This window comes from Aplidium turbinatum, chromosome 9 (assembly GCF_918807975.1).
Source record: "Aplidium turbinatum chromosome 9, kaAplTurb1.1, whole genome shotgun sequence".
NCBI classification, from domain to species: Eukaryota; Metazoa; Chordata; class Ascidiacea; order Aplousobranchia; family Polyclinidae; genus Aplidium; species Aplidium turbinatum.
In genome coordinates, this window is record NC_137480.1 from 11,963,133 (window position 1) to 11,975,406 (window position 12,274).

General features: G+C 37.2%; 1 protein-coding gene across 1 annotated transcript in view; it reads right to left on the minus strand.

The window, feature by feature from the left end:
* Positions 1 to 5,126: 5,126 nt before the first annotated feature.
* The window catches only part of LOC145776686 (uncharacterized), a 52,740-nt gene continuing 45,592 nt past the window's right edge, over positions 5,127 to 12,274 (minus strand). The window contains exon 23 of the mRNA XM_082587917.1: positions 5,127 to 12,067. Coding sequence (XP_082444043.1) covers positions 11,868 to 12,067 — 200 coding nt within the window. The 3' untranslated portion in view covers positions 5,127 to 11,867. The remainder of the gene's footprint in view (positions 12,068 to 12,274) is intronic.

The window sequence follows — 12,274 nt, forward strand, 5'->3', positions numbered from 1 at the left end:
GTGGAAGATATTCAAAAGGTCTGTTGATGCATTAATTTTATAAGTTGTGCAAAACATTAATCAATTGTCGGAGTCCACGTCAGGCTCGATACCAGCCTACTTTGAGAAGAGTCTACAAGTAGAAAAAGATTGAAAACCACTGCCCTTGGAGAGTTGTTACTGCCAAGTTATCCTGTAATTTGACTTCAGGTCCATTGAAACCTATAAAATATAAATTGCAATAGGTCTATAGTGCTGCGAAGTAGCAACATAAAAAGAATAGGCTACAATCAAACAAAATACTTCCACTGTCTTGCTAAGGCATATTCACTTTATAGTTTTAATTGGACTTGAACTAACATGGCTCAAACGTTACGCACTCACTAGCCTACTAGATCGACAACTCAACAAATCGCTTTATTTACTGTTGGATAAAGAGCCTTTATTAGCCGCCCGAAAATAATCTTTATACAGATACTGGTAGGCCCACTCTATTATCTTGGACATAATTTTTTGGCAACTTGATTATTGCTGGTATGCTTCACCCAATCCAAACTTTTGCATTTCTGAAAAAAAAATCATTTGAATAGAGAAAGAGAAACCTTTTATTTTGTCTGTTGCATCAATAGTACGGTACAATTATAGGCTACACAATACGAATAAAATAGTACCATAGCTATCTAAATACCACAACAGACAGGAAGCAGCGAAAGACTATATCAGTCATCGAGTCAGCTGCTTCCCAGTTCTTAATGTGACAAATGTCAAGCATCGGCAAATTACGTTGAAACAAGATAGACTGATGTTCAGTAATATCAATAAAAGAAAAGAAATCATGTGCTGCTGCGATCCTCAAGTGAAGTCCTGTGGTTTTATTCAAATACAGTAGAACTCGGTTAATCCGGATTCGATTTGACCGGCGATTCCATCCGGATTAGGTGAAGATCCGGATTAACCGATGAAGGTTTTATCAAGCCTGACTCATTTGTACTTCCAGTTTCATAGAATCTACTTCCAGTTTAATAGAATCTATAATAATATATCTATAATAAATAAAATACCCAGTGTAGCCTACTTACTGCACTGAGGAGGCTGGAAGGCCGAAACGGTGTGCACTGTCTGCAGTAATAAATAAAATAGCTTCTATTTGAATAAGGACCTTCTGATGATCCTCCTTATAGGGTGAAACAGCCTGTAAAGATTTTGGAAAGTAATAACTATATTTGATGTAGCCTAATTTGCTCTGCTTAGCTTTTTTTTGGCATTGAGCACTTCTGTAGTAATTAATAGTAGGCTATTTATTGTTAAGCTTATGTGTTTTAGTTTTTTTTGGTACACGTATTAGTTGAGGCCTATGCAGCATCCGCTAATGGTAACCTTTAGCCTAATACCCATGTTGCTATCAACCTGTAGCTAAAACGAAGATTAAACCATAAAATTTGTCGACTCCTTTTTCTAAATGACCGTGAGGTGTTAGCAGGATTGTGGCAAACCCTCTCCGTAAAACCACTTTTCAAAAGAGGATCATCATAAATAGATGCTGTCTTATCAAATTCATACTGGCCAAAGGATGTGGCGAACAATCGTTTTGCAGACCGGGTCGGGTTTGTTTCTTAATGTTAGGTGGGTTTGTATGATTTCTGTGTGTCTGCGGCCACAAATAACGTCTGCGGGCAACAACAGGTGCGGCCATGCTAAAACCTCTCGCGGGCCGGATTTTGGCCTGCGGGCCGAACTTTGGGCATAGGCTACCTGCCTTAAAGTATGTCATAATAATAAGGTAGCCTACCGTAACAACTTTAATCCATTCAATTCTTCATTATCTAAAATAGGTACGGTAAGGGAGATGTTGCACCAATCGACAGGAGGTGGACAAATGGTCTATCCTTCTATTTCTTAAAATAAAAAGTGGCCAAGAAAAATGTTGTGGTATCGAGATTAAACTTTTTGGTTTCGAAAATGTTCTTTGCTGGACCCTATGAACATTTTATGTGTTTTTGCAAAGGAAGGTGTGTTTTACAAAGTAAAAAGTAGGAGAGGCCGGAAAAAACGGACCCTGTAAAGGAGAAATGACTGTTGCAAAACATTTTTAATGGGCTAGTTGGCAATTAAAAGGCCTGTTGATAGCTTGATTGAATCTTTATCCTCGGACTAGGAAAGCTTCTTCCAGAGCTTAATCCTGGCAGTTTTGCTTGTTGAGGCTTTGCTTGTGCTGTCATAGGTTATGCTTGTGCTAAAAAGTAGGCTGCAGCTGAAAGTAACTCCTTTTCCAAAAAAATGATAATTTCTTACCGCTTTTTGCACGGGGAAAAGCGGACCCGCTTGTAATTCGTTTCGCTTTCCTGTAAAGGCAAACACATACAAAAATAAACAATTCCCACAAAGTAGCCTATCGTTCAAACCTGCTCTATACATAAGTTGTATGCAAATTCTCCAAGCCAAACGCAGTCAGAACATTTCTCCAGTGAAACCAGTTTTTACCTTTGCTGCACTGAATCCAATTTTCTTTAAAGCGATCTTGGTAGAGATCTTCACAGTGCCTTTGTAGGAGAGCTACCGACGACTGTTGCTTTATAGCCTACTGCTTGGAAAAGTTTCCTTTCCTCCGAAACTTCTTGAGTTTTGATCCTTTTGTTAGTCTCTCAACAAGACTTTTACTGGAAAGCTTGTTAAAAGTTTTTATGTCGAGTATTCTTTTTCTTGAAAGAGAACTTAGCAGAAGGAAGTGTAAATATGCCTGCTATCAAAATCCTCGTTGGGGCCCTTTGACAAGGCGGGAACGTTTACCAAACCAACCGACTTTATAGGCTAGTTCCGTTTTCGTTTGGTCCTTGAGGGGTTCGTTTGGCCCAACACTCGCTTCATGTAAAACACTTATGAAAAATTAATTGCTTAACCAAGACTCCAACTGTTGATGATTAATAAAGTAGCCTATTTTTTTACAATTGATTTAGCAAACAAGCAACTTCATCTTTTGCTGCTAACACCGACTGTCACTAGGCTTTTCTTACATCAACTGAAACACATTGTTTCCTCATTGCTTTATTCAGAATCAGGGCTGTGGTGATGGAGTCGAAAGGATATTAGTAGGCCTATTTTAACAGTCGGAGTCGTTATAAAAATGCCGACTCCGACTGGATACAAAACAATAAAATTTTTGTTTAAACTAAACATTTTTTTCAAACTATTGTTGCTTGTTTTCCGCAGTTCAACAACTTTAACGAAAAACAGAAGTGTTCTTTTATAGGCTAGTTACTATGAAAGTTGCTGCTTCAATTTCGATGACACTTTAAAGTAAATTAAAAAAAATAAAGGCAAAATTTAGAAATAATCTGCCAACACTGAAGCCGGAGTCGGCCAATTATATGAACCGCCGAGTCGTAGGCTACATTTTTTTTCCTGACTCCACAGCCCTTTTCAGAATGGAATCCACCTCGTGTTAGAACAGAAACAATTTCTTGAAGTTTTCACGATTTAGTAGGCTAGAGATGGTGGTGCTAGTATTTTTTGTTTTCGAGAAAAAAGAGAGTCCGTTTCGCCCCCCTTCCCCTAATTTTTTTAACTTGTTTTTTGTTAGTTGATTGCAATTTCATTTGTTTATGAATAAACAATGAGTTAAATGTTTTTATCTTATTCACCATGAAATCCAAGAACAATCATGCATTAGATTATCCATTTGTTTGACCAATGGGCCACCAGTTAATTTTTTATTTTGTAGTCAGATTAATGATATTAACCATAAAACAACAAAGCAGGGTTGTTTAGTTCTGAAAATTTCAACTATGCTGTTAAGATGTTTTAAAGCAAGTTATTTCTGTTTGAAAGTCTGTGAAAAAATATGATCTACCACGAACAATGTTGGGTCGTTGTGTTGAAAAATGTTAAAGAACTAGCAGCCCATTGTTTAATTTATTAAAGGTCAAAATTAAGCTTCAGTGCATTAGCTTATTGCTATGTAAAAGTGGCGCATTGGTCCAAAAGCAGTGGCCCGGTGGTGCTAAAGGGTTAGACAAACACGCCACTTTTTACAATGTAAAAGTTAACTTTCCGCAGTTAGTAGTAGGAAAATTAACAAACGTTTTGGCTGAATACACCAAGATTATGTGTATCCAAAAAATATACGGTAATTTTTTCAAGTTCCTTAAAACCATCCCGGGTACAAAAGTACCACGTCAACGCTACTGGCTCCACATACAAATATTATACGGACTTCTTTCACCTCTTATTTTCATCCTATAGTAGTTCTTTCTGATCGACTTGGATTTTTCCACTGCACCCATCCACTATAACCTCTCCAAACATAAAGCTCATAGCATGCATACACCTCCTCCTTGGAGTTCCATCTTCTAAACATTCACCAGACCACAACTGAATATTAAGTTGGTTAGCGCGTGACTTCTGGAATAAAGAAGCTTCTAGACCAAGCGCGCCGGTTCGACTCTCGGGGTGTGCACTTGGCAACGCACATTGAGGAATGCTCTCCATTCAGCGGCATCTAATGGATGGAATAATTGTACGCAACAAGACTTTAACAATAGGAAACTTCACTCTGTCAATCTCGGCGACCAGGTCTGCGTCAGTGATTCAAAGCCTCTACAAGTAGACCCATGCAGAACTGCCAGGATTAAGCTTTGCAAGAAGCTTTCCCAGTTCGAGGATAAAGATTCAATCAATTAATATTCCCTTAACTGCAATGAATTAAACTGAAAAATAGAAAAGTAAGCTGAGCAAAGCTTCCATCCAGAAAAGCCGAATGCATATCGGCATAGTCCAACGCATTTCACAGTTTGCAATATGTTTGAGAAGGGTAGATTGGCCCTGAATAGCAAGCGAATAAATTAACTTAGTTCAAAAACTTATTTATCGGACAATAGCCTATTGCTTTGCCCTGAGCTAAACGAATAATGGCGAAACACTCGATTCTCACACTTGCGACCACGTAGCTTTGATAAAAATAACCAAATGTTCTACTCATAAAAAAATAATGATTTGGTTCGATATAGCCATCTACTCAGGCCATTAATCAATGAGCGTAGGCTTCAGCTAATCATGCAGACAACGAAGACCAGTTTTATTTCTCCAGTGTCGCAAGAAGTAGCCACTGATGAACCGATGTGTGAAAATGGTCAGATTGAACTCCCCGCCACTCCGACAGTTGTACTGTATTTCGAAATATGGAATTATACGCATACTTTATCACACTCAATAAGTACGCTGCAAATTATCTAGATTCAATTATGCATACGCTAATTTGATGAAATAATATTAAGTTACAGGGTCATCGTCTGTGCGCACTTCACATCGCTAAATTACCACACTGCTCTTTGTACAAAAAAGATGATGAATTGTCACTGTTGTAGCCTACAGTTAACCGACAAGTCAGATTTACGTACTTTGCTGCCATTTTAGTAAGTTCACAAGTTTTAGCAAATTGAACGGCTAAGCAAGAAACTTCAAAAAGCTAGGCTACGACAATCAAAACTACTACTGTACATGTATCAGGGTATGAAGTCAATCACTACACAAACACATTAACAAAAACACAAAGGTTGTTTTATACTAAATTAAATGATGCCCGATGCAAAACCAAGCTGTGCCCCCTTATCTTGAGACAAGCTATGTAGCCTACAATAGGCCAGCAATTGCAAAAAAAATTCTCTGTAAAAATTGTAATGACAGTTTGCCTTATACCGATCTGCTTAAATTGTTAAATTTGTCGTTTCTAAACTCTACTATAATCCATTTTGAAAAAATAAATGAGATTCTCCTTCAGTGTTCAGTTTGGCAGCAAACTATCCTTTCTTAATAAAGTGTTGATCAAGTTCTTAATTTATTCCAAGTAGGCTACAATTTGTAGAATGAAGCCTGCAGTTGACTTAATTTCGTGAAAATGTGACATTCAGTGTTAGCTCAGTGGTTAAGACTCTTAAGAGCCCGACTTACGAGGCGCTGGTGCAGCTCTCGGGATGTGCGCTTGAACAACGCATTTTAGGACTGCTCTCCATTCAGCAGCACCGGGTGAATGGTTGGTTTTGCATCTATCCTCGGACTGACAAAACCTTGAAAGGGTAATTCCTAGTTGTTTCGCATACTTGTGGAGGCTTTTGACGCAGGGCCAGTCACCGAGACTGACAGAGTGAAGTTTTTAATTGTTGAAGTGTTGTTGCCGGGAAATTCCAGCTACTAGTTGCTGTTGAATGGAGAGCAGTCCTTATTAGAATGCGTTGCTCAAGCGCACACCCCGAGAACCGAACCAGCGCCACGTGATCTTGAGTCGCATAACCACTGAGCTAACGGGAATGGCATAATTCTCCGGCAACAACATTTCAACAATCGGAAATTTCACTCTGCTAATCTGGGTAACACGTAAAAGCCTTTACAAGCATGCGAAAACAACCAGGAATTACCCATCCAGGCTTTGTCAGTTCGAGGATAAAGATTCAAAACCAATCAAACAAAGAAGAGATTTGCAACAAGTTGAAAGTCTGATTACCGAAATAGCAGTGCTGGTTGAATAGATAAACCATCTTGTTTGTTGTTAATTTTACTTTCAATTTCATCAGATGAACGTAGCAACTAGTGCTAGAAACGATAATTGTCCTGATGAACACCCAAACTTTTCAGTATTCAGATAAAATCTGTTCATCAAACATTTTAACTTCAATGATGAAAATGTCCTTTTAAGAACGCAGATGAAAAATGAATTCAATTTGTTTCAATGACAAAAAATATTAAAAGCTCAGATCAGAGAACTAGCCAACTACAATACCGCATGTTTTAACAAGTTTTTGTCAGGATCTTTGACTTAGATTGGTTGAAATTCAACAATCCAGTGTTTAAGAACTGCAAACTGAGCGTTGCATGAAAAATATTAAGGAGATTTGCATTTTTTGATCTTAGAAGATGGAAAACGTTTCATTGTTGTCCACTTAAAATGGTAGCGAATGACTTGAAACTACAAGTTTCTTTTGTTTCATTCATGCAAGAATTATTTAAAAAGAAAGACAGGCTGGAGATATCAAGTCACGCCTAGAACTGAACCTTCAATGCTCGAAAGAGTTTTTTAGTAGTCATCAGTACAAACGCTAAGCACTCACCAGTAGCTACGTCAAGCGTAATACGTTTCTCTGACCGTATCGGTTTAAATTCTACTCCAGCCGCGACTCTTTCAATCCACATTCAAACACCGGCTGCGGGAAATGATTTTGTTGACATGGATGAATGCTCAATCAACTTTGCATTCAATTGTAGTTCAAAAAAATGGGATAAAGGCAAAAAGTAAAATTGAATTGACATAAATTTGACGCTGAAAAAACGTGACTTTAGCACAAAGCTTATCAAACCAGGGAACCAAGAGCGACAGTATAATCAACACAAGTGAAGGCGTAAAATAACATCTCTAAAATGCCATACGTGTAAATATGACGGAGAGTTATCCCATGCTAAACATAGCAGAACTGAACTAGTGCTCGAAATACAGCTCAGTCCGGGGGCTATTCACTGGCAATGGCGTGATTGATGGTAACAAAAAAAAACGCATTATTTTCTTAAAGTGATTTTCCTCGCGATTAAAGAAAATTCAAATTAAAACCACGTGGCTACCTCAATGCGTATGAAAATAATTGCCGAAAAACGCAAAAAATAAAATGATCATTAATGACGAAAACATAACATCACACCAAAAACGTTACATTACCATACAGAAAAAAAAACAATAGCAACTCGTTATAAGGCCCATATTAGAAAAATAAGAATTTTCGTGCATCGAAAACGTTATTTTCGTTGGTAAAAAATTGCATCTTCTAGGAACACTTTTATGCGGTACAAAGTTATCCTGCCAATTACACCAACAAGCTCTTGCTATACGACAAAAACGCTGCACGGAAAATATACAAACACAAAAATAAATAAACATGCCGCAAAGATAAAAAAATATTTTGAATTTAAGTTTCTTGTTAGACAAGATACTGTAAGACCTTTTTAATTTTTAAATCTTATTGCGTGGTATATTACATCGCCAACAAAATGTTTATTTAAATTTGAAACACAAATTTACACAATTTTTTTTGTTTAGCGCAACGCTTCTCCAAATCTAAAGCAGATTTTTGAGAAAGCATTAAGCTGCTAGATTTTTAATTTTTTACAAAGCTACAGTTTGATTGTTACAAGTAGCAATCACACATGGCGACTTATATGCACATAATTTAAATGCTCCTAAGTCTATACAGAATGTTGCCGTGGTCTTTTGAGCAGGTTTAGGGATTAGTTTGACTAAAAGTTCCGTGAAATCTTCTCAAATATTGAAGTATACTCAAATTTCGACCCGTGGGGAACTTTCATTTCAAAATATAACACTTCAGGTAGAAATGAAAGCCCGCAAAAGCTGCACAAATTTTAAAACGAAGAGAAAAATCATTTGCATATCTTATGACATAAAAACCGTAAAGCCACGAAGAGACGTTTTAAGCGCGTGTTTCACATCCTGCCAAGTCCAGCTCAACAAAGCATCATTCATAAACATCATAAAGACCGATAGCCTACATGCAAAGCAAGAGCACATCATGAAGGCCGAAGCTAAGAGCATACAAACAAGTTTTGACAAGTTACACGACATTCCTTAAAGATTACCGCCACACAACATCAACTCAGACCAAACAACGTCTTTCTAGGTTAGAAATCTACTAGTTAACATTTCAAGATGGACACTTGTAATTACGGGACACTAACATACTGAATAGATTATAGTTTCCAGCACTCGTTGAAACGTTCATCTGGTGAAAGTAAAAGCAACAATAAACAGGTTGATTTGTTGCTTCACTGACGTTTCGCGCACCATGACAATGCACATCTTCAGAGCGAATAACATACAAAACAAAATTTACAAAGTTATATAGTGCAGTGTGGTTAAAGGCAAGAAAAAATGAAACACAAATTAATGTGTTTCATTTTTGACATGCCACTGCCACAACAACAGCGACCCCCAAGGTCAAACACAAGAAGGTGCTTGCTTAACAATTGAGGTTTGCAACAATCGAAAAACTACTTTGTTTCACAAACTCATCCACACATTTTCGTTGCCTTAACCAAAGACAACTTTGATAAGCATCTGCAGACCGCCTCTGACAAAATAGTGGTTCATGTAATGTAAAGCTCGACAGGTGATGAACAACCAAAACGCTAGCATTTTAAAACAGAAAATGAAGGGACGTAGCCACGGGGGTGAGGGCTTAGGAGGGCAATCGCCCCCTAAAATGATGTCTTGCCCCACAAAAAATATGTTTTTATATTAATACCATTGTAATTCATACTGAATGACGTTTGCCTCTTATCTTTCTAGCTACGTCATTCAGCGAATAACTGAAACTACATGACCGCGCAATGTGCCACTGCCGGTAAACAGCGCCAAAATTTTCAGTTTCAGTTATATTTTATTCAATTCTTATGTAAAATCACAGTGAATATTACGACTTTTGAGGTAGAACTTGATCAACACTTAAGTAAGAATTAGAGGTAGTTTGTTGTCAAAAATGAACACTGAAAGGTAGATAGAGGGAAGGTAAAATAAAAAGGCACAGCTTTGTACAAAACAAATTATTGCTACCAAAAACTAATCAATATTTATTTACAATATAATTTACCAACATAAATTCATAATAACTCAATCGAAGCTTCACGTTTCTCTTCTCGCATTGTCAACAGTAGATTATCTCTTCCTAGGCTAGGTGCTAATTGAAAATATGTGCTATCTTCTTACGACTTGAATGAAAGAAATGTTTTTTTTTTGTGAAAAAGTTTTTATAACAAGTATTCCATGCAAAAGAAATTGTTACCTCCATGATGAAATAAGTTTTTGACGTAGCTGCGCTTGCAGCAGCATTTGCACAGCTTGGTCGGATTTTTTCGTACGTTCAGTTTCGAAAACTTGATCCGTTTTTGCACGCTTTGGTTTCAGGAGGTCGTCAGAATAGAAATGCAATAAAATCTTCAAAGTGTTCAACATTTTTTTTCGGCTTGCGCTGAATTTAGCAACGATTAAATACGATTTGCGTTTCAAATTTGAAATCTATTACCAAAAAATAAATGAACGGTCCTGAGTCGATGCTTGGTTTGCACACGTCTATTGCTTGTTGTGAATCTATTTGATGATAGTTTGATCCATTTTAACTTGAATGCGCACAAACTGCAACTTTCGTGGTTGGTCGTGGCGCCTTGGACAACGTTAGCATTGAGCGTACTCAACATTCTGTTATGATATTAATTATAAAGTAAGTTCTGAAAGTAAGCTTAGTTATCAAGTCTTCAACAATTATCCGGCAGTAATCCACACTGAATTACAAGCGTGGATTCCCGGGCAGTCCTGTTGTCATCAGTCTTCTGTGGATCCATTCCGTGTATTGTTGAAGCAGCACAACTTGGAAGCTTCAAACTAAACGGGTTAGAGTCATTGCATGTCAATTAATTCAGGTCTGTATACCACGCTATAGAACGTTGGGTTAAAATGTAGCAAGCTTATAAAGCTTGCCAACCTAACTTTAAAAAAAAATTATTTATTTTTGAAAATTGGACGAGAGTTGGCGCAGTTAGAACAATATGAATTTGTCAATTCGGAGCGATATTTCTGTGAAGTTTCAACAACTTGGTAATTTCAAAAGCAATTGATTATAATCGTTTTTGAAAAAACAAATTAAAATGATGCACAAAAGTCTGTAAAAAATAGTTTTAACTCTGATCTTAAACTTTTCAAAATTACTGTAGATTTAAAATCCCCTTACTTTTTGAGTGCACTCATGCAAAACAAACTTGTCAAGCTTCACAAATGCAAGCGACTTGCTGAAGCCTAATGCTGCGAGTTCGCTGTGGTCGTAGCGATTTGCACTAGCTAACACCGTTTAAAACACAACACAGTTTCGAAAGTTAGTGCAAATCGTTACTACCACAGCGAACTCGCAGCACCAGGGTAAAACAGGTTGTTTGTATCTACAATTGTGAAGTAAGTAAGGATCATGGCGCTACAAGCGCAACTCAATCTATTGCAAAACTTTTCAAGGTCTGCATCTCAAAAGGGACAATGAATATCAGCCCAATTTTTGTTTTAACGAGAAGCTGTTAAAAAGGAAAATCCGATGACGGAAAAACAAAAACTTTCTCATATTTGTAGATTAATGACACCAATTCAACAATTTTTGATGTGTGTCAAAAATCCTCATTTTTTTTCATTATCAAGTTCTTCTTGTCAACAGTTTTGCGTTATAACAAAAACTAGACTGATATACACGTTTGTCTCTTTTGAAATATGGGCCTCAAAATGTGCGTTTAAAGGATTGCAATCAAAAATGAGATGACTTTAAACCTAATTTCAGTACGTTCAATGAACAAAGTTGGAAATATTTTCACACGATTTCGTGCATCATGTTGGTTTATCTTTTCAAGAAAAACATTGAAGCTAATAGCTTTAGAAACTACCAAGTTATTGAAATTTTAAATAATTGTGAAAATTTCAGAAAGTCACTTAAAGATTCAACCAAATATTGACAAATTTAAACTATCGTAACTTGGTTCAAATCTCCTCCAATTTCAAAAACACAGTATATAGGTTTTAAAGTCAAGCTGGTAAGCTCCATAGCTCCACCAAATTTCAATTTAAAGTTCTATAGCGTGATTGAAGTTTTCTGTTTTTCTGAATCACTTGCTATGGAATGACCCTACGGCGAATGCATGGTACTCGTTGGAAAGATCGATCACGATCACGATGAACGATCACGCTGAAGCTTGCTTCGCCGCTCAAGCTAAGCCACATGATTTCACTGGAATAAATATACGAATGTATTGTAGGGCTTCTGAATTTGACTTTGAAACCGGTTATTGCTGAAACTGAGTAGGCTAGGTATTCATGATATATATGTACGGATAGCTTTTTCGATCTTTTCGCGACAAATCGGACATTTCCTCAAAGCTTGGGCGCAGTTGGTGCAACTGCAAAGATGGCCGCAGGGGACGAAAACAACATCAGCTAAGTTGTCAAGACAAATTTTACATTTCCGTTCGTCTTGCAGTTCTCGGATGCGTTCCTCCATTGACGGTGGCATGCCTGAAAATCATAAAGCAAACCCACTTCAGTCTCGACTACATAACAATAACCTGTGTTTTCATTCAGCGTTGCATTCGTCACAAAAAAATAACTACATAAGTATTTCTTTTCTGAAAATCAAGGTAATAAGTTCATAAAATGGACTGCAGTAGGAGCTGACCGGGCCAGGGTCCAACGCCAGTCAGCAGTCACACTGAAAAACAAAAC